General features: G+C 36.8%; 1 protein-coding gene across 4 annotated transcripts in view; it reads right to left on the reverse strand.

Moving 5' to 3' along the window:
• Window positions 1–1,082: 1,082 nt before the first annotated feature.
• The window catches only part of TCTN3 (tectonic family member 3), a 28,643-nt gene continuing 6,850 nt past the window's right edge, over window positions 1,083–22,875 (reverse strand). For 2 of the 4 annotated variants that reach the window (XM_007124394.4, XM_055081010.1), the window contains 6 exons: window positions 22,176–22,301; window positions 21,195–21,302; window positions 20,652–20,746; window positions 20,217–20,370; window positions 16,325–16,462; window positions 1,083–3,586 (listed from right to left, as the gene is read on the reverse strand). In XM_007124394.4, coding sequence (XP_007124456.2) covers window positions 3,350–3,586; window positions 16,325–16,462; window positions 20,217–20,370; window positions 20,652–20,746; window positions 21,195–21,302; window positions 22,176–22,301 — 858 coding nt within the window. In that variant the 3' untranslated portion in view covers window positions 1,083–3,349. Of the gene's footprint in view, window positions 3,587–3,709; window positions 3,744–16,324; window positions 16,463–20,216; window positions 20,371–20,651; window positions 20,747–21,194; window positions 21,303–22,175; window positions 22,302–22,875 lie in introns of all 4 variants that reach the window. The other 2 variants (XM_007124396.3, XM_007124395.4) reach the window with 2 other exon arrangements.

The raw sequence follows: 22,875 nt of genomic DNA on the forward strand, positions 1-22,875 counted from the left end.
GGAGAATGAAAAAAAAAAAAAAAAAAAAAAAAAAAAAAAAAGAGCAGGGAAGTATATTCCTGGCACATAATACCCAATAAATATTTGATAAATGAATGGACTTAATTTCCTTGGGCTTAGTTTTCTCAAATAAGCAATGTGTTAATAATACTGCCCTTGTCTATCTTCTATACTTGCCTATATTCTATATACTATATTCTACATAAATTAGCCTACAGCATTGTTAAGATCAAATATGAAAATCCTTTAACATTGTTCAAATATTTTCTATTTATTTTAATTACTGTCTTACTATTAGTATTCTACTTCACCAATAAAGAGAAAGGAGTGGGATATGTGACCGTGGGTTGTGAAAAATCAAATACCAGAATTATAATCTAGTTTGCCTTTCCATAGAAATGAAGGAAATAGAAAATAAAACAAACTAGTGAATATAACCAAAAAAAAAAAAAGTAAGAAAGAAAGAAAAAAGAAATCAAGGAAATAATATAGCCATGGTATCTTTCCTTCATGTAACTTAAAAAAAAAAAAAGTGATTCTATTTGGATTGGAGGGATTTAACTTTTGTCTCAGCAAGTGGAAATAGGGCTGGACATGACCAGAAAGTCACAAAGGAAGTGGACTATTTAGAACTTGACTATAAGAATGCAGGATTGAAGACTGCATCTTTACCTGCCATAGGGTACTAGGTTAAAGTTATCTTAGGGGACTTCCCTGGTGGTCCAGTGGTAAAGAATCTGCCTTACAATGCAGGGGACACAGGTTGCATCCCTGTCAGGGAACTAAGATCCCACGGGCTGCAGGGTAACTAAGCCCGCATGCCACAACTACTGAGCTCGTGCACCTCCCTGCGTGCCACAAACTACAGAGCCCATGTGCTCTGGAACCCATGCGCCACAACTACAGAGCACACATACTCTGGAGCCTGCACGCCACAACTAGAGAGAAGCCCACATGCTGCAACGAAGAGCCCACGCACTGTAATGAAAGATCCCGCATGCCACAACTAAGACCTGATGCATACAAAAATAAAATAAATAATAAATAAATCTTAAAAAAAATAAAGTTATCTTAGTCTCAGGTTCTTTAATTGTTAGTAACAGAAACTTATTCAAACAAAACAATTTACTAGAAAGAGTAAAAGGTAAAGAAGAGCAGAAGGTAAAATTGGATGTCCTAAGAGGAACTGGAACTGGAAGTTGGGCACCAATATTCTCCTCCATTTCTGGGTTTCCTATTTACACTTCTGTCTGCAATCTGCTTCTTTTTTTCTCCTTTTAAGATACACTCTTCATTAGTGAACATCTGGTGGAAAATGGCTTCCTCAGCCCTAAAATATCTTTAGTGCCTCCTCCCTACTGACTTTTAGACTTCATCCTTAGTTTCATATTCCTAGAGAGAAAATCTTACTGGCCTAACTTGGTCCAGGACTCCATTTTTGGTCTAGTCAGCTGTGGCAGGGAGAGGAGGGGTCATGCAGGTAACTCCAACACAGCAGAGCTCTGTGTGGAGGGGATTCTCCGAGAAAAGGGAGTAGGCTAGGCCGGTAGACATGTTACGTGAGTTGGCAACGTTAGGACAAACACTTAACCAGTTTCAGCCAGACTATGCAATATAACTTTGTAGTTTCACAAACCAGGCTGAACATCAGAAGCACCAGGAGGGCTTTTAAAAGATACAGATTCTGGGCTTCCCTGGTGGCGCAGTGGTTGAGAGTCCGCCTGCCGATGCGGAGGACATGGGTTCGTGCCACGGTCTGGGAGGATCCCACATGCTGCGGAGCGGCTGGGCCCGTAAGCCATGTCCGCTGAGCCTGCGCGTCCGGAGCCTGTGCCCCGCAAGGGGAGAGGCCACAGCAGTGAGAGGCCCGCGTACCGAAGAAAAAAAAAAAAAAAAAAAAAAAGATACAGATTCTTCGAGTCCCCAGTGAATTAGAATCTCTAGATGCAGGGCCAAGGAATCAGCATTTTTAAAGAACCCCAGTTTATGATGTGACTGGCCTTTAGGAACCCCTGTTTTAAAAGACAGGCCCAGAATGCCAAACAAGCAAATACATCAATAGAAATGGGAAGTTACTCATAAATAAGGAACATTCCTATATACAATAAACAGGGAGGTTTTTCCTGGAGAACTAATATTTTCTTTAAAATACAGTTTTATTTTCTCTGATTATAAAAATCAGAAATGCTTATTATTAAGAAAAAATTCCCCTTTTAGACATGTTAGCTTTCCAGATGTTTAAGTACATATGTATAAATATTTTTTGTTTTACAAAAATAGCACCATAAAGTATATGCACTATTTTGTAGCCTATTTTATTCACTAAAAATAGATCATGAATGTTTTCTTATGGCAATAAAGCCAGGTCTACTCAATTTTCGGTGGTTGTACAACATTCCAATCTATGGATACATCATAGTTTACTTAACTAATTCCCTATTGTTGGACATCCTCCCCCCCACCACCGCCCCATAAGGTTTAATAAGTGGAATTGCTGGGTTAAAGTTTGTGAACATTTTTAAGGCTTTTGATACATATTAGATAGCTATTTGCCCTTCAATCCAAGTTTCTACCAGTTTATGCTCTCACTAAAAGTATTCGAGAGTACCTGTTTCTCCACACCTGTAACGGGCCGGCTGGGATTTCAATTTCATTCTATCCAAATTGCACATACCCCTTTACAGTAAAACTTGCTCCTTAAATTGAATACATGATTACAATAGAGACCTCGTGCAGTAAGAGACCTCCTGTATAAATAAAGGGAGGGAAGAAGACTGTATTCTCTAGATGATTTAAAAAAATGTTTTTCAAAGGTCTGTTACAAGGGGAGTGACTGGCGATAAGATCATCATAAAATCTTATCTAAGATATGTTAAGCAGCTTTGTAATTGGAAACTGGGCTTACAAGCTAATCAAATTAGCAGAGGGGTAGAGAGGAAAAGAATACTTGGGGTATTCCTGCCTTGGAAGAGCAGATGTGCTCATTTCTAGTGTAAGATCTCATACACTACAGTTTAAAAAGGCATGGTAGATCACAATGAGATACCATTTCACACCCATTAGGATGGCTAATATAAAAATAACAAATATTGGGAAGGATGTGGAAAAACTGGAACCCTCACATACTGCTGGTGGTGCAGTCAGTTTGGAAAGTAGTTTGGCAGTTCCTCAATAGATTAAACATAAAGTTACCATATTGTCCAGCAATTCTACTCCTTCATTTAGGTCCTCTGTTTTCCTAAATCCTCTCCTCTGGTCATGAGCAGGTGAGGATCTGTTTAGCCAAGATAAGCAGGGTGCCTCAGAACTTCCCATGGGGAAAACTGAAATCTGCTTCTTCTCCTTTTTTTCACTTAGTCTCTAGGTTGAGAACTCCAAGTAGTAAGAGACACAGGATAAGAATGGTAGAGACTGAGCCTTTTTGAGAGTCTACTCCTCTGCTGAATACCATTTTGAAGGGAAAGAAGAAGTCGAATGGCAATTTCCAGTCCATTCTGGGTTGGCCTCTTGGAGGCTCTGGCTTCCGGGTAATGTCCACAAAGGTCACAACAGTTGTCAAAGGTACTTCTGTTTCTTGTTGGGAATCCTGCAGGAAGAATGTCCATGACAGGTCAGTGCTTGGTACACATTCAAATAGCCCTCCAATTTGACTGTTATTATTACTTCCCTGAATAAAGACTCAAAACAAACTGCTCTAAGCAAGACAGACCTTTTTCTCATATTGATCCTATGTAGTTCTCCTCCTGAGTGAGACACAAGGAAATTAATTTGTTAGCAATACTCGAGGACACCAGAACTGTGGACAGTTACACCTACCAAAAGACTGACTCTAGCTTCCTGCAGTTGGGGACCTGTCTGATATCAAAGAAGCCACTGCTTCTGTTGTGTTTAGCAGCTCTGCCTTATCAGGTAGAAACTGCTGCTGTTAGGTGTTTAGCAGCTCTACCTTACCAGGTCCCAGAAGGCTCCAGGCTCTGAAACAGTACACACGTACTAGCAGTATTTCTATTACTTCTTCAGTTGTAGAAAGAAATGTGAAACTTCATGGAAAAAGCAAAGAACTCAGTAATGTAGATTAAAAAACCATCAAATTCACAGAATCTCAGGGTTAGAAAGGATCCTCCAAACCAAACACCAATTCAAGTCAAGTGAAAAAGATGCTCCTTGTCAAGCTGACTCAAGTATCTGATCTAATAGACATAGCTTTGGGTAGATATGGTTGCAGCCTGATGACTGGAATTAAGTTTGTCTAAACTGAATTCCCTTTGTTCTGACTGTTCACTAGGCAAACTTTTGATTATAATTTGACAGTAAATAACTATCTTGTTGAACCAGAAATGAAGATTTTCATTTACCTTCCTTCACTCTGATGCTACATATCTCTGCTGTGGTCTTTCGCAACAGTAAATATCAAGCTCTGGGAACATAATTTTGCTTGGTGTACCCTTCCGCAGACATTTTTAAAATAAATGGATGTGGGGCCAGTGTTGTGATAATCTTTCATGTCATACTAACTCTTTGGATTTTTCTTTTTTAAACAGTGAAGCTCATATGGGACTTGGCATAGAACTAATGTAACTTCTGTGGCATTGAAAGACCCACATACATTCCAAGTACAGCCAGCTTAGGCTGAAGATGCTGAGGGTATCCTGACTCCAGCCAGGCATTGAAGACTGGCTGAGACTAACCAGACAAAGAAAATGGGGAGGAGTTTATTACTTAAGATTAAGTAATAAACTTTCTTTGGACTTTAACTTACAAAAGGATTTCCTGTTTAGGATTTTAATTTTTCCCTAGGAACTTTATAATGGGGAGAGGATATATATTCAATTTTTGGAGCAAATCTTTGCAGTTGACATTATTGAAATACGTTAACATTGTTATTTAACCTCACTGCAGAATGCCTGATGAGCTATATAAGCTGGAATGGCTAGAAACACTTTGGGATGGGAAATAGAATAGGGAATGCATTTTCAGCCTTGGATTCAGTGTTGCCTAAGAGGTGATTTAATTAATGGGCTGTTCTGACTCATTTCAGAGCCTTTAGGGGGAGGGGAAATTTTAAACTGCCTACAAGCAGTTCCAGGTGTTGTGGTTATAACTGGGGTAGTGGCCTCATAATGGAAGAGTATAGTTTTACATTAGGAAGCTCACTGCTACACACCCAAGCCAAATCTACCTATCTAGTGTTTATTAGTGATAAAGCTGATATTTTGATCTCCACCTGACTCTTTTAATTGGTTTCAAGCTGAGTTGGGAAAAGTGTCATTAGCCCCTGCAAACTCCAAAATCAGGGAACTTCTGGAGCCTTGGGGTCAGCCTATACCGAGAACTGACCTCTTAGATACCTATGAGCCCAAGAAGGCAAACTTTAGGCCCCTGTCTACCCAAATATATATGTGTATATATACATATTTAAGTCTATAGTGGTATTTCAATGGGTGGGAAATCCCACATGGTAAAAGTTCTTTGAATTGTTTTCTTCAGACTCACTTGGGATTAGGCTCATCAAGAGCTACTACTGGACTTGATTCTAGGATGGCAATGTAAAGACATGTCTTCTCTCTGTATATCTTAAAACCACTCTAATACAATAAGAAGCAGATACAAAATTCCATCTTCACTGAAATGGAGAGATATCATAATACGTGAACACAGAAAACAGATGGAGGCAAGGTTTCACAGAGGGAAAGAAGGCCAAACCTAAAAGCCTTCAGAGACTAGAAGATCTCTGTAGAACCCTGAAAGACTCAGTATTAGAAGACAACAGGGAAGCAGGGATGAGGCAGGGACAGAAAATGGTTACTGAATGATACCCTCCTCAATGCAATCAGACAACCACCCTTTCCCTATCTCAACAAGAGAGTAGAAAATTTAAACCAGAGAAATTCTGGATTTAGGGCCACTGGACATAGAAAAGGACAGAGTGAGGGCTTCCCTAGTGGCACAGTGGTTAAGAATCTGCCTGTCAATGTAGGGGACACAGGTTCGAGCCCTGGTCCGGGAAGATCCCACATGCCGTGGAGCAACTAAGCCCATGCGCCACAACTACTGAGCCTGCGCTCTAGAGCTGGCGAGCCACAACTACTGAAGCCCGCAAGCCTAGAGCCTGTGCTCCGCAACAAGAGAGGCCACCGCAATGAGAAGCCCTCAGTAGCCCCCTCTCTCTGCAATTAGAGAAAAAATTTTAAAAAAGCCTGCACACAGCAACGAAGACCCAACGCAGCCAAAAATAAAAAAATAAATAAAATAAATAAATTAAAAAGAAAAGGACAGAGTGAGGTATGGAACTAAAAATAGGGCAATTATTCTGTATAATGAAATCCCTTCCCCCAGTCTGGCTTCAAAATGGTGAGGGATGGTCTTATACACATACCCTTCAGTCAGGAGCCAAGAGGGTTTTTTTTTTTTCTGGAGAAAATTAACAGTCCCAATAAGAAGATAAAAAGATAATGACATTGGCAGTCCTACAACCCTCAAAGCTACTGCACCTAACCACCCTACAGTGAAGCCTACAAGTCAATAAGTCTCACTCATGATCACAGAGCTTTCCATCAGTTTAGCACTTTACTCTTATTTTGGATAGACAGCTAGAGATTGCCAGGTAAGTGGGAGAAGTTTCTCATGTTAAAGAGAAAAACTGTACCAAATGAATGGAATAAACAAATTCAGAGGAAACAGAGATTAAAGATGAAGACAAAAAATTGTTAATATCTTAAAAATATATAAGAAAAGGATATTATGAGAAGATACAGGAGTGAGCTCTCAGATATTAAAAATGTGATAGCCAAAAGAAATTCAGTAAAAAGACTAAAGGACAAAGTTGGGGAACTCTTCTAGAAAGAACAAAAATATAAACAGAGAGACAATATAAGAGAAAAGAAAAAATTAGAGAATCAATATAGTGATCCTGTAACAGATTAACAGGAGTTCCAAAAAGAAAGAACAGAGAACAGTGGGGAGGAAATTATTAAACATATAATAATAACTGAAATTTATCAGAACTGAGCTTTAAAAGAGTAAAAAAATCCCATGAATTGTTTGGTATGATGAATGAAGAAAAAATACTACCCAAGGCCTCATTTTGTGGAAACTTCAGACTATTAGGGGTAAAAATAATATCTTAAAATGGCTTCTAAACAGCAATATTGGAAACTAGAGAAATACTTTCAAAATTGAGAGTGAAAATTATTTTCAATCTAGAATTCTATACCTAGCCAAATGATCAACTATGCATCATGATAATGATGACGATGGTGGTTGAATAAAGTTATCTTTAGATGTGTGAACTAAAGAAAAAAATGTATTTTACATGTTCCTTTTTTCAAAGATGTTATTAGAATTTGAGCTACACCAAAACAAGAGAATAAACCAAGAAAAATGAAAAAGTAATGTCTAGTTAACAGCAACTCTAACACAAGTAGGAAGCAAGGGGGAATCTCCAAGACAACAGTAAAGGAAAGTTCCAAAACAGCTGCTGGGCAGCAACTAGTCCATTTTACATCAGATTATGGAGGTTTCCATGAAGAAAATACGTAGGAAAGGTAGAACAAGTAACATTATCGGCAAGTTCAGCTGGCAATGCAGCTGGAAAACTGCATTGAGAGAAATTTTACAGAGCTGTTAGAGTATGTGAGAAGTTTTAGCCATTAGCTCAAAGAAAACTAAAGAAATGAAATATGAGGTAATTATTAATTTTAGGAAGAATAAAACATTTCACAAAAATTTAATTACTTGGCTCAACATAAACGTATGATCACAAAAACGAAACACTGAATATTGACTTAGTAAAACATTTTGATGTAACTATACTGGGAGAGTGGTGGGAGGGGTAGGAGAAGAGTAACAAAGCTAAACTCATCTACCAAGATAGGATGTCAATAGATTATATAAACTCTAAATTCAAGAGATAACTGAGTATGATATTGCTTAGAAATTGAGACAAATACCAGCAAGAAAGAGGAAAAGAGTTAAACAGGTTAATTTCTGGAGAGCAGGGGGGATATGGGACTTTATTTTTTGTTAAGAGATCCTCTTTTCTAGCATTTTTGACTTTAAAAATATGTTTACTATTATTTTGACAAATTATACAATTATTAATTAATTTGATATATTATACCATTATGTAGCATTAGCCTAATCTGCAGGGGAATTCTGAGCTATAATGTAGGATTTACAGTTCCAACAATTTGTGTGCTCCCAACCCAAGGCAAGGGAGTTGGGCTCTCATATTCCTATGCCCTTAAGTCATTAGTTAAGAGCCATCTGGGAGATGTATATTTCCAGGCACTTGACAGGCAAAGTGGGTTCCAGTAGCTTGAGGGTGGCCTTCCAAAACAAACAAAACAAAAAAGGAAGAAAAACTTCAGAATACCTACCAAATTTAAAAAAGGGTGGTGGTGGTGGGAGGGGGGATGAAAAATACAAGGGTTCCGCAAAAAGCAGGATTACATTCGGTAGTCAACAGGCTATTACCATATAAGATATAAAAGAACTGAATGAAATGCCCAAACTAAACACTATCCATCATCCTTGACTCATTCTCTCCCTCAACCTCTACATCTAAGCAATCAAGTCCTATCTGTGATAAATCTCCTGAACTCTGTCTCCTTCCCGCAGCCCTCACATCTGGGCCCAGGCTATTAGCATATCCTGGATAATTTCCATAACAGTGTTCCAAACCTCACCTCAGTATTGCTCCACACCTTCTGTAAGGGTGGATGATGTCTATCTTGTTTACCACACTATACCTAGCACCAAGCATGATACTTGGCACAGGTGAGGCACTCAACAAAGATCCTTTTTTGCACAAATGAGTAGAGGTATTTTGGAGATAGGAAACTAATATAAAGTAAGAAGAGATAAATAAATCACAAGGTAGTAAGTATGCCATAGCTAATTTGAGAGTCAGCAATTACAGGTTACTTTGACTCCTTATCCTTCCCACCACACTGTAATTAAGATCTCTAAAGGTTGTGGTTCATTCATTCATATACTTATTTGTTAATATTTCAAATGAAATGCTTATTCTTCATATATTAAAAATACTGCTTCCATATTTATGTGGAGCTTTGGAACAAGTGCAGTCTAGTAGATAATCCAATAATTAAAAGGAACTTGAATGCACTTGCCAGGTCACTGGATAATACTGAATATTATTGACCCATTTTAGAACCTGTGTTTTAGTGCCACACGAAGAAAAAGATTTTAAAGTTAAGTTCAGTGTGTTACACATGAATTCTTAAGTCTAAAGTTTTTTATTTGCATTTTAAAAGTTATGTATAAGCAAAATTAGAGAACTCACTGTTTAGCATGTGTAGCAAGAATACTGAAAAAAAAAAAAACAAAAAAACAAACAAGCAAACAAAAAAACCCCCAAAACCCTCAAAGTCCGGTCATCGGGACTTCCTTGGTGGCACAGTGGTCAAGAATCCGCCTGCCAATGCAGGGGACACGGGTTCAATCCCAGGTCTGGGAAGATCCCACATGCTGCAGAGCAACTAAGCTGGTGCACCACAACTACTAAAGCCCGCACGCCCAGAGCCCATGCTCCGCAACAAAAGAAGCCACCGCAATGAGAAGCCTACACACCAAAACGAAGAGTAGCACCCTGCTCGCCGCAACGAGAGAAAGCCCACGTGCAGCAACGAAGACCCAACACGGTCAAAAAAAAAAAAAAAAAAAAGTCTGGTCATCTCATTTCTTTTATCAAAACAAAAGGCACAAAGCCAAGTCAGCACAATTTCTTTTACTATGGATCTAGTTCTGTTATGTATGGTTGACAATTTATTTCTACCTTAAGCTATAATATTTTACGATGTTTCACCAGCAATTCTGTTTTAACACTTTGTGAAGCTTAGGGGATTTATTTGCTTCAGTTCAGTTTACATGCAGCAAAATATTTTGTCCCCAAGTAAGATTTACTGTTTAATAACATGAAAAGTTTGGATTAGATTCTGTTTGGCTTTGGTAATAAGAAGTACACCCTATATGTTACTATATTACATATTTATAATGATAACTTTTAAACCATTATGTGCTAATCCTCTATGTCAAATCAATACAAATGAAAACTATCACTATTAGAGAAAAAGCTGTGGATACCATCTCCTAGATTTATGCTTTTGTAGCTACATATTTCAGACTATGGACTATGTGCTATTAAGACTAAGGCTGTGATGAACATTCTTGTACAAATCTTGTTTCGGACATATGTTTTAATTTCTTTTGGGTAAATAACCAGGAAAAATTGCTGGGTCCCAGAGAAGATGAGTTTGTAAAAACAAGTGATTGTACCATTTTTCATTCCCATTAGCGAAGTATGAGAGCTCCAGTTGTTCTACATTCTTGCAAGATTTCATGTTATCACAGTCTTTTTGATTTTAGCTATTCTAGTGCATATTCTATTGGATATTCTAGTGAGTGGTGTCTTATGCTTTTAATTTGCATATCCCTAATGACTAAAGATGTTGAGCACTTTTGCATGTTTATTGGTCATTTATGTAGTATCTGTTCAAATCTTTTGCCCATTTCTAGTGGGTTTTTTTTTTTGGTCCTTGCATTATTTATTTGTTGGTGTTCTTTACATATTCTCGATATGATCTTTTGTCAGATAATGCATTGAGAAATATGGTCTCCCAAACTGCAGTCTGGCTTTTCATTTTCATAACGGTATCTTTTGATAAGCAGAGATTTAAACTTTTGATGAAGTCGAATTTATCAAATTTTTAGTTTTATGGTTAATGATTTTTGTTTCTTGCCCAAGAAATCTTTACCTACTTCAAATTTGCAAAGATATTCTATGTTTCTTTTAGAAGCTTTATGACTCTGGATTTCACATATAGGTTTATGATCAAGGCATAAGTATTTCTGTTTATGGAGTTAGTTCATTTTCTCCCCATATGTTTATTCAGTAGTTCCAGTTTTATCCAGTTGTTCCAGCACCAGCTGTTTTAAAAAAAGTCCTTTTCCTATTGAATTTTTTGTGGATCTATCTTTAGACTCCCTGTTTTTTCTCACTGGTCTATTTGTTACCAGCACCACACTAAGATTTAGAGTAAATCCTGAAAACAGTAAAGTCCTCCAACTTTGTTCTTCTTTTTTGAAATTGTTTTGGCTATTCTAAGTCCTTTGCATTTTCATGTAAATTTTAGAATCAGCTTGCCAATTTCCACAAAAATGCCTACTAGGATTTCTGGGGTTTGCACTGATTCTATAGATCCATCTGGGGACAGATAATGGATCTGTCTTCTTCTCCATGAACATGGTATATCACTCCATTTATTTAGGTCTCTTGTAATCTCTCAGTAATGTTCTATAATGAAGAGGTTTTGCATTCTTTTTGCTAAATTTGTTCCTAAGTATTTAATGTTTTATCACGCTATTGTAAATGAAACTGAATAAATTCATCTTTAAAATAACATCTAATTATTATTATTATTTTTAATTTTTGGCCATGCTGTGCTGCTTGCAGGATCTTAGTTCCATGACTAGGGATCAAATCCGTGCCCTTGGCAGTGAAAGCACAGAGTCCTAACCACTGGACCACCAGGGATTCCTGAAAATAACATCTAGTTATTTTTAGATGTTTTCTTAGTGACTTTGAGAAAGTTTAATTATTACAAAAGCAGTAAATTATACTGTTAAAAATTAAAGAATAATGATAAATAAAAAAGATATAAAAATACCATATTTCCATCACCAAGAATACCACTATAACATTTACATCTTTATCTATACACACAGACATTGATATATGCATTTTTAACTATATGGGATCATACTGTATAGGCTGTTTTATAATCTACTTTAAAAAAATGAATCTCTATTTTTTCATATTAATGGTATTTCTATCTAAAATATAGTCCATATTCAAGTTTCCTCAACTATCCCAAAATATACTTTACAATTGTTTGTCCAAATGAGAATCCAATGCAAAAACATGAACTGCATCTGCTTATTATATTCATGAATCTCATTTAATCTAACACAATCAGAAATGGTGGTATCTATTATGATTGTTAGAACTTATAAGTACATGATTTTTAAGAAGTTAGCTGATATCTGGTATTAACACTGATTTTGGGAGAACTAGTGATTTAAATACAGTAAAATCAATAATAATTTCTGAAAAATAACTAATGAATTATTTATATATAATACTTTCCAGATAACATATACATTATTTCTCCATATTTTCTTAGGGAAAAACATATATTTGAGGGAAAAACCAATGAAAAAATTTTAATACCCTCACTTATTTTAAAGATGTCAGTGAAGTTATCAAGATTTTCAAAATGAGTCAAAGAGAATGCATATGTTAAAGAGTAAATGTTCCTAAACATCATGTGTCAGGGAGAGATCTTAGGTGGTTATACATTTTAACATATGGAACAATGAACATAACTTTAAAAAGTTCTTTAAAAAAATAAAAAGAGGGCTTCCCTGGTGGTGCAGTGGTTGAGAGTCTGCCTGCCGATGCAGGGGACACAGGTTCGTGCCCCGGTCCGGGAGGATCCCACATGCCGCGGAGCGGCTGGGCCCGTGAGCCATGGCAGCTGAGCCTGCGCGTCCGGAGCCTGTGCTCCGCAACGGGAGAGGCCACAACAGTGAGAGGCCTGCGCACCGCAAAAAAAATAAAAAAATAAAAAAATAAAAAAAATTAAAAAAATAAAAAGAGGTAATAAGATAACAGAACAACCCAGTGAACTAGGTAAAGTTCTATACAGGCTACTAAGAACCACAGAAAGGGGCAGAGAACTTCTATAGTCTAATCATTCATTGAGAGAGAAGCAAATAGTGGTTAACTGATCCTTGAAAAAGAGAAACTTTAGTGACAGAAACCTTACTGACTGTCATAGCAACCAAGTCCACTGGCGGTGTTACTGTTGCCCCTTCTCAGAAGAGAGGTCATTTGGTATTCTCCAATACATCAACAGAAACGAGAAACAGAACTGTTCCAGCCACTTCCTAGTCCTTTCTTTCACAGCAATTATTTCAAAAAATCTAATTCTGAATTATTCTTATTTTGTTTAGTGTTCTTTATCTTTCCTAGTATACTGCCTGTTTAATTAAGAGATTGTGGCAGAGATCCTTAGCCGGACCTCAAGAAATCAATAAATCCCTTAAAACTATATAAAGAATGTTGTGTGTCTGTGCATTTTTCTAGTAAGTGAATAGCTTTCAACAGATTCTCAACAGGATTCATAAAATTAAGAACCACTAGCTAGACTGATAGCTAGATTGTTTTTCTAGCATATGCTATTTAATTGAGGTATAAACATTGCTAACTTTCATTTACAATATAATGAATAAAAGGCATTTATTAAACAATATATTTAGCTTTGAAATGTAGTCAGAGATATATTCTCTAAAAGTTTTTCAAATTGCAAATTGTGACCCACTAGTGTCTACCATTAAAAATAAAACAGAATAAATTACAATAGAACAGAGTGTACTGCATAAAGATAACGTTTTATAAAAATCTTATTTCAGTTTTATATAAGTATGTGTTATAAGCTGGGTTGTGATGTAAAATATATTTCTTACCATGGATGATAGCCAACAAAGGTTGAAAAACACTGCTCTAATTCCTGCTTATCTCTTTTGTGTTTTGCTTTAAACCTATTTGATATGCTATTTATATGGAAATTCAGAACCAAAAAAGGTATGATAATAAAATAATGACGATATGATGAGCGATATTTACTGAGTATTCACTATGTGCCAGGAAATGTGTTAAATGTTTTATTTTATGATAGCATTAATCTGCACAACCTAATGAAGTATTATTATTAATCTCCATCTTATAGATGACAGTAATTAGATTTAGAGAAATAAAATAACTTGATTTGGGCCTACGTCTGTCTGACTCAATGCCTGGGCTCTTAATTACCACCCTCAACTTCAGGCAACAGGTCTCCTAGATAATCCAAAAAGCTTGATGATCCACTTAAATAGAGAAATGAATATTATAATTCTAGAAAGGTTCAGAGCCTTGATCCTGTGATGCTACACTGTTCTTTTAGCTCACTTATTATTTTGGTTTCATTGATTCAAAATATTCTTTATAACTAGTTGTTTCTTCCTTGAGTTATATTTTCTTTCTTTTTTTTTTTTTTTTTTTTTTTTTTGCGGTACACGGGCCTCTCACTGTTGTGGCCTCTCCCTTGTGGAGCATAGGCTCCAGATGCGCAGGCTCAGTGGCCATGGCTCATGGGCCTAGCCGCTCCGCGGCATGTGGGATCTTCCCGGACCGGGGCACGAACCTGTGTCCCCTGCATCGGCAGGCAGACTCTCAACCACTGCGCCACCAGGGAAGCCCGAGATATATTTTCTTTTTTAAATTAAAAGAAAGTTTATATTCAGACAGAAGATATGATGTATTTTATCAAGCCCCAAACTTAAGGATCCCTTTAAAGGACCAATTAGTACAAAAACATAAGCAGCAGAGTACCATGTAAATAAATCCTATTTACTTCATGGGTTTGTTGTGAGAATTCAATACTAAAAACACATAAAAAATATTACCAAAAAAAAAAGAAAAAAAAATATTACCAGTGCCTGTTACATAGTAAATGTTCAATAAATGTTTTGCTATTATTATTATCATACAAGAAGACAGGGAAGTCTACACAGTGTTTTGCTTAAATTCTTCCCTATTTTGTAGTTTGTTGTTGGGAACGTTCCAAAAATTTTGCTGCTTCACTTTTTATAGTGAGAGGAATCTCATGTGTTTCTGAAGCTACATTTATACCATGAAAAGTCATTCAGACAGTTCAGTTCAAAATTCAACCGACCTTCATTTCAAGGTGTAAAAACACAAATGCCTACCAGCCTAAGCAAATAACCTGAATGAGAGAAGTGGGACAGCTAAGGGTGGGTAGGTATAGGCTGTGTGAATGGGGTACTCTATTAGTTGAAATCACCATTCAGCGGCAGGAGAGTTTATGCCATGCAGGAGTGTAGGATCTTTACCACCAGATTTTCAAGAGAAGTCAGAGATCTGGATGTGAAGGTAAAATTTCTTGATTTTTAAAAGTTGACACAAATTTAAAAAACAAAACACTTTGTAGAGGGGGCAGACTAACCTGAAAAGCTAACCTCTACTAAATACCAGAAAAATATAATGATTAAAAATATCTAGACAAGAAAGAGGCACTGGGTAACTTCAATGCCTAAGAGAGCCAGAGATTCAGGAAGATAAAAACAGTCCTGTAGGTATCCTCCTAAACTACACAGGTATTCATAAAGATACAGTTCATAAAAATAAAACAATAGATTCAGTGCAGTATCTGTAACAGATTAAATGAGTCTTACAGAGAGTTCTATTTTATTCAGTAAACCAACACAGGGAGAATGGAATGTTCTCATTAACACAGTTTCCAGCAACCTGAGTTTTAACACATTTACAGGCATACAGAGCTAAGGTGGTCAACTCTGTTGTGAGGGAGGAGCTAAAGGTATTTTACTTCTGACTTAAATGTAGTCTCTAGTTTCTTTTCTGGGAGGTAAATGCAATGACTTACAGGTAATAATTTCAATTAGTTTTAATTTCCATTAAAAGCTAATAAGTTCATACATGAATCAGTTCACCAGAACCTAATGATTTCTGTTTTTGAACTTCTAAAGCTAAGTGTTAGGTTCTAAAACCAAGACAGATGCTAAAGCTGTCTTAAGGCACACATAAACAATGGGTATATGTTTACTACATATTAAAATTATTTATTTTAGGGAATTTCCTGGCGGTCCAGTGTTTAGGATTCTGCACTTCCACTGCAAGGGGTACAGGTTCGATCCCTGGTCTGGGAACTAAGATCCCACAAGCCGCATGGTGCGGCCAAAAAAAAAAAAAAAATTATTTTAATGGAGTGCAATCAACCAAGAATTGATGACTACAAACTAGCCACAGTAGTAACTTTAACAGCAACCAACAGGCCCAGAGACTCTAATTAGCATGTGACTGTCACACTGAATACAGTTATGGAAAATCTTTTCTGTGGTTGAATCAACCAGTGTAGTAATACTGGTATGATTAAGTTAAAAGAACTAACCTATTACTATAGTCATGAAATTAAAAAAAAAAAAAAAAAAACAACAGAAAAAAAGGGATATAGATTGTATTCACCATAAAAACATGTTAAATTTCAGTAACCAGGCAGGGAAGATTGACTTCAAAGTTAATTGTGTCAGCTCATTCTAACCAAATATTGGCTGGTAGCATAAACTGGCTCTCAGAAGTTAAAAAATTATCTGGTCATCAAACGGCTGATAAGACAATCGAGGCTTTGTAAGGCTTGGTGGTCCTTTATGAGCCAAGACTTACCTGTATGGGCTGACAGTGGTATAGGAATCGGGCTCCTGACACATGAGCTTGTGGGTTGGACTGGAGGCCTACATATGCCCACAATATCTGGATCTCCAAGGAAACTGGTATGACACAGCAGGAAGTACAATGCATAGCCTGCAGAAGGGAAAAGAAGCATTTGCTTCAATTGCTGATGGTTGCCTATAGTTATTTACCATGCATTAAGTAGCCACTGTTTCTTAAACATTACACAATAACAGAGAAGGCAATGTGGCTTAGAGAAAGGACAGAGAAGTTCGTAATAGGCCATATTACTGTCCATGAGCTTAAAAAATTAATATTCTAAAATGGAAATACTAATGTAGAGATTAATAAAACATGAGCCTATGTACAATGGTTATAAGAAGTGCTCAGTGAGTGGTGCAGTCAGTATTGTGGAATGCCAGAAGAAGAAACAGCCATTTCTGGTTGAGGATGGTTTTGTGGAACTGGGATGAGTAATATGTGACTGGAAGAAATAGTGTTTAAAGGAAAATTTACGTAGAGAGATGGCACATAAAACGGTATGCAACTAGAACAGCACATGATGCCATTGAGGGACAGTTGCTGATTAATTAGAATAGTTACTGAGTGTCTCCTATGTGCCAGACATGTGTGAGGCACTGGCCTTGAGCAGATCACTTGACTGAAACAAAGGATTTGAACACAGGAACAGTGGAAAGATTAAGGAAGGACATTTCAAGGTTAGATTATGAAGTCCAACCAAGCAGTGTGACCCCCAGGAGGATTAATTCCAAGATGCAGGAAGCACTGATGGAAGTGAGGACATAAATCAGGAGGTTACTATAACTTAGCAGATACAAACTATCCTCAAATAAGCCTGTGCTTTTCTAACTTCATACTTTTTATAGTAAGGCTCAGACACAGGCAATAACATGTCTAAACTAGGACTAGGGGAAGACAGACTATGTTTATGTTCAATTTATTAAGGAACTGTCAAACTCTTTTCCAAATTGGCTCCACCATTTTGCAGTCCCACCAACAATGTCTGAGGGTTCCAATTTCTCCACATTCCTGCCAACACTTGTTATTGTCCATTTTTAAAATTATAGCCATCCCAGTGGGTATGAAGTGGTATGTCCTTCGGGTTTTGCATTTCCTTAATGGCTAATGATGTTGAACATCTTTTCATGTGTTTGTTCCAAATATTTTAAAACACTTTTCCTTTCATTTATTCTATCTACATTAGGAAAAATTTTCCATGTTATCAAATATCCTTCAAAAATGTGATTTAAAAATATAAATAGGTTTAAGAATAATAAAGAGTAGTTCCACTGTAATCTCAATCCTTGTCACTAACCATCCCTTTTCCGTACTCAGCCATGTAGTACCCCAAACCATGCTCCCTCAGTATGGCTGTGTGAAGTTTAAAAGAACTCAGTTTGACTGCAGTTCCCCAAAGGCTGGATCAAGTACATGTAGCTACTTATCCCCCAAGTCTCATTAAAGGAAAGAAGTATACAAGGAATCAAGTCATAATAGTGCTGAGAAAGGGAAAGGGGGCACTTTAAAAATAATTTCTAAGGGGAAAAACCTTTCGAAGTCTGAACCAAAACGTAAAAGTTGGAAAAAAAAAAAAAAAGAAGATTGATAAATCTCACAATATGAAAATCAATTTCTGCATGGCATGAAAGCCATAAAGTCAAATGACAAACTGGGAAAAGAATATCTACAAATCATACAACAGAAAAGAGCCAATTTCTCAAATACAAAGATTTTCTACAAGTTATAAGACAAGTAATTCAATAAAAATGGGCAAGAGATATAAATGGATCATAGCGAAGAAAACATGAATTGTTCAACTATATGTCAAGATATTCAACCTTACCCATAGTAAGAGAAAAATAAAACTATAATGGGATGCTATTTTTCACTTATCAGATGAGCAAAGATTAAAAATTTGATAACCCAGTGTTGAGGAGAATATGGGGTAACAAGCCATCTCATAGATGGATAGTGGGACTGTAAATTGGTACAACCTGATGGGAAATAAATTGGCAATATTTATTAAAAATTTAAATGCATATACCTTTTGATCTAGCAATTCTACTTCTAGGATTTATCATATAGGCTTATTTTCACACGTATGAAATGGTGCCTGAACCAGGTTATAAAATGCCACACTCGCAGTGGTTAAGAATCCACCTGCTAATGCAGGGGACATGGGTTTGAGCCCTGGTCTGGGAAGATCCCACATGCCACAGAGCAACTAAGCCCGTGCACCACAACTACTGAGCCCACACACCACAACTACTGAAGCCCACATGCCTAGAGCCTATGCTCTGCCACAAAAGAAGCCACCACAATGAGAAGCCCGTGCACCACGATGAAGAGGAGCCCCTGCTCGCCGCAACTAGAGAAAGCCCATGCACAGCAGCGAAGACCCAACACAGCCAAAAAATAAAATAAAATAAAATTAAAAAAAAAAAAAAAAAAAGACTTCCCTGGTGGTGCAGTGGTTAAGAATCCGCCTGCCAATGCAGGGGACATGGGTTTGAGCCCTGGTCCGGGAAGATCCCACATGCCACAGAGCAACTAAGCCTGTGCACCACAACTACTGAGCCTGTGCTTTAGAGCTCGTGAGCCACAACTACTGAAGCCCGCGCGCCTAGAGCCCGTGCTCCGCAACAAGAGAAGCCACTGCAATGAGAAGCCCGCGCACCACAACGAAGACCCAATGCCGCCAAAAATAAATAAATAAATTTATATTAAAAAATTAATAAAATAAAATAAAATGCCACACTGTGTGTAACAGCAAAAGGCTGAAAACAACCTGAATGTTCACCAATAAAATTGGCTAAATAAATTATTTATGGTTCATCCATATAATGAATGGTATGCAACTATACCATGCAAAGAATGAGGAAGCTTATTATGTACTGATATGGAATAAACTCTGAAGGTCAAGTGAAAAAAGCAAAGTGCAGAGCTGTTTATTATATTATATCATTTGGATTAAAAAAAAGAATGAGTATTTACTTGTGTGAACATGCAATATCTCTAGAAGGAAAGAAACTAACTTCGTTAGTTTCTTAGTAACTTCGTTTGCCTCTATGAAAGGGAAGAGTTGTCTGAGAGAGTTTTATTTTGTACTTTGGGAATTTTGAGCCAAGTGTATGTATTATATACACAGAAAAATAAACAATTAAAAAGTTTAAGTGAAAGGAAATCAAATTAATGGTACAGTTGATTAAAGCCAGGAGGTAGGGGGTAGGCAAAAGAGGAAGAAAGATTTCTTTATTTTACTTAGACACACAGATTTCCCTATTTTACTTAGACTGGAATCAAGAGGTATACCTGCTGAGCACTGATGTAGTGGCCACCAGAAAAAGTAAAAACAGAAACAGCTAAATGAGATTTCTTCAGGGGCAGTGGGTACTGAGGTTTTTACTTTTCATTAACACTATTCTACACGGTTTGAATTTTTACCCTGTTAATGTATTTTTACTAAATGTAAATGTAAAAATGTTTTATAACACAAGGAACACAATTTCAACCTCAAAGAAAGAATCTGTGCTGACCAAATATTCAAGAATGTAAGAGAATATTTGAAATATATATGAAATATATTTAGTTTATTTTTCTCCTATTATAAGGTTGATTTTGAACCAGAGGCCAATCTCTAGACCTCCTACCTTCAAATTTTTCTCTAAGTGAGGAAAGTTATGTATAAACCTAACCTGAAAAAATGACTTCAAATGGGCATGATTTCTTACATTCTTTCTTTTATGACAACACATTATCTTTCTTCTATGACAACCAAATCAACTATGGAAACAGGGCTGGTTTTAATCTTAATAAACAAAAGAGGAAAGTGAGCTTTGGTCAGAATGTGTATTTCTCTCCTTACTGAAACACTGCAGTTCTTGCTGAGGATCCTGGTCCACTCTCCCTTCTGGGCTGGGTCAGCATTACCAAAGATGGCAACGTGCTCTGGTCTGGGACTTCCATGAAGAGTCTGATAAATCTCCTGCTGCAAGTGGCTGCAGTCCACCCTTTTCAGCCTGAAATGAAACACCATGGAGGCTGGAGTCCAATGCTAACATAATAATGTAATTCATCCAAACATTAGAAATGATATCTTAAAATAAACTGAAGGAAATAATCCTTAGTAGATATAAAGGACTGTCAAAAAAACCCTCTTAGTAATATTAATATTATATAAACATTACTCCTAACTAGCATTCTCTGAACTCTGATTTCAAAATATAAAAGTTGCCACATCAACATATTCCCTACAGGCAGAGACAAATTTGTTGGAAATGATGTGGAAGCAGAGAATTACCTGAGCTTGCATCCAGATATTGCATTCACTCCAAATTGTACTTCGTGTCTCTTAATAGAGCAAGTACCATCACCCTTGCTCTGTAAGAGGGTCATCTGAGGTAGAAGGCGATGGTCAAGGAGATCATAAAAGAAAAAAATGTAGGCAGATTGGAAAATTTATGCTTCTTATTATTTCCTTAACGCTTTTTGTACTTTATTAATATCATATTATTCAAGTCACAATTCTTTTTCCTCTGGCAATGAAAACATAGAGAAACAATGATTGTTTTTCTAAAAATGGATGACCACACACCAGCATATAAATATTTCATTAAAACAAACAAATTTCAGTCAGGATCCTCACCTTTGGCCAGGCTAATGTAAGTTCTAAAGGCTTTGGTAGCAACAACATTTGAGATCCTAATGTATTAATGGTTTAGTAAAGGAAGTCCTCGATACCTAAAAAATGGGGGAACCTCAGAATTGGAAAATCCAAAAGATCAGTAGTTAAAGCTTTTCTCATTAGGCTGCAATAGCCACCCAGAGACCCAAAAAAGGATACTGAGTGTCTTCTATCACCAGTTAGAGCCAGGAGTGGCTTCTCAGCAATATAGCCAGGATTCCCACTTCTAAAACCAGTAAGAGAAGCAGCTGTGCTCTGTTGAAAAGCCTGCAGAAAAAGTGAAGGAAAAGTCAATATGGAGAAAAGCATGCTCTCCCACCTTCCAGTGTGGCTTCATACCCTTCCTTAAAGCAATGCTGTGGGTTAGCTGCACTGAACAATCTGGCTTCCTTCCACAGTGCAGCATTTTGCAGAAATCGATACTTCAGCATCTTTTACTGTTTTTTATTCACTAAAATAAACCCTGAGGATCTGAACATTGATGTTCACTACATGCTACTTCTACCAAGGATTACAACTAAGGATCTATCAACGATCTATCAATCCTGTTTTTCAAAATTACTATTAATTTAGGGCCATGTTCAGTGTGGCTAAAACCAGAGGAGTTTAAATGTAATTTAGAAATATATTTTAATTAACTATAGATGTTCCACAGATGAACTCTGAGAGACATGGGATTTGGTTGATCACTTGAGGATAGAGTTGAGGAGAAACTGGACTCTGCTGGGTTCAAAAAGAAAGAAAGTAGAAGAAAGCCAAAAGGTGGTGATCAAGACTGGAAACTTAGATTAAGTGGGAAATGAGTAAAACGCTGAATGCCCAGAAACATGAAAAAAGCTAGTTAAAGAATTTTTGTGGGATATTAGTTGAGTTTATGATTCAAAATGACTATTTAAAATAAGAGTTTGGATTTGTGAGTGAAGTCCTGCTTTGCTGGGGGAACATGCTAATGAATAAACACTGTTGAATCCTTATCATTTGAAGTTAAATTATGGAATATTAAATGTTGAGGCTTCAGTTGACAGATTGAACTAGTCCTTCATGTTCTTATTCTATCTTGCATGAGTTACAGAAGCAGGGGAGCTACTTCTAACCCGATATTTCTTTCTTCTTGATCCCCTATAGGAGAAGGGCCCTAACCCTGAAGTGAATGATGAAGTGTTGCTGGAATGAAGTGCCTGGCTCAACAGTCAGGTTGGTTTGCCCAAAACTGACGGAGACTTTCTGGATTCCAAAAGTCCCATTGGTTTCTATCTCATAGACGACCTGAAATACAAAAGTAGAATCAATTAATAAAAATTATTTTGTGGGTCAATTATGTTTAGGACAGAAGATTTCCTGTCTTTAAGGGTTTTACTATAACTGAATGAGGGAACAGAATGGTGACTGTAGTTAACAATATTGCATTATATATTTGCAAGTGGCTAAGACAGCAGATCTTAAAAGTTTTCATCACGAGAAAAAAATTTGTTAACTATGTGTGGTAATGAATATTAACTAAACATTGTGATGATCATTTCACAATATATATGTGCATCAAATCATTACATTGTACACCTAAAACTAATACAATGTTATATGTCAATTATATCTCAATTTTAAAAAGTAACTGGATGAGAGACTAAAAAAGTAATCTTAAAAATGCCAAATACAAATACCATGAAAAGATAAAATTTGACTTCATATTATATCTACACATGAAAAAGAGACTGGATGGAGCTCTTTGAAAGAGTTCATGGGAGAGGTGAGTTTATGGTAATAACAGAAAGGGAAGAAAAATAAGTTTTGATCTTGTGCAGAGGAGGAGAGTAGAAGCACAGGGAGAGGTGAGCATGGAATG

Source organism: Physeter macrocephalus, chromosome 20 (assembly GCF_002837175.3).
Source record: "Physeter macrocephalus isolate SW-GA chromosome 20, ASM283717v5, whole genome shotgun sequence".
NCBI classification, from domain to species: domain Eukaryota; kingdom Metazoa; phylum Chordata; class Mammalia; order Artiodactyla; family Physeteridae; genus Physeter; species Physeter macrocephalus.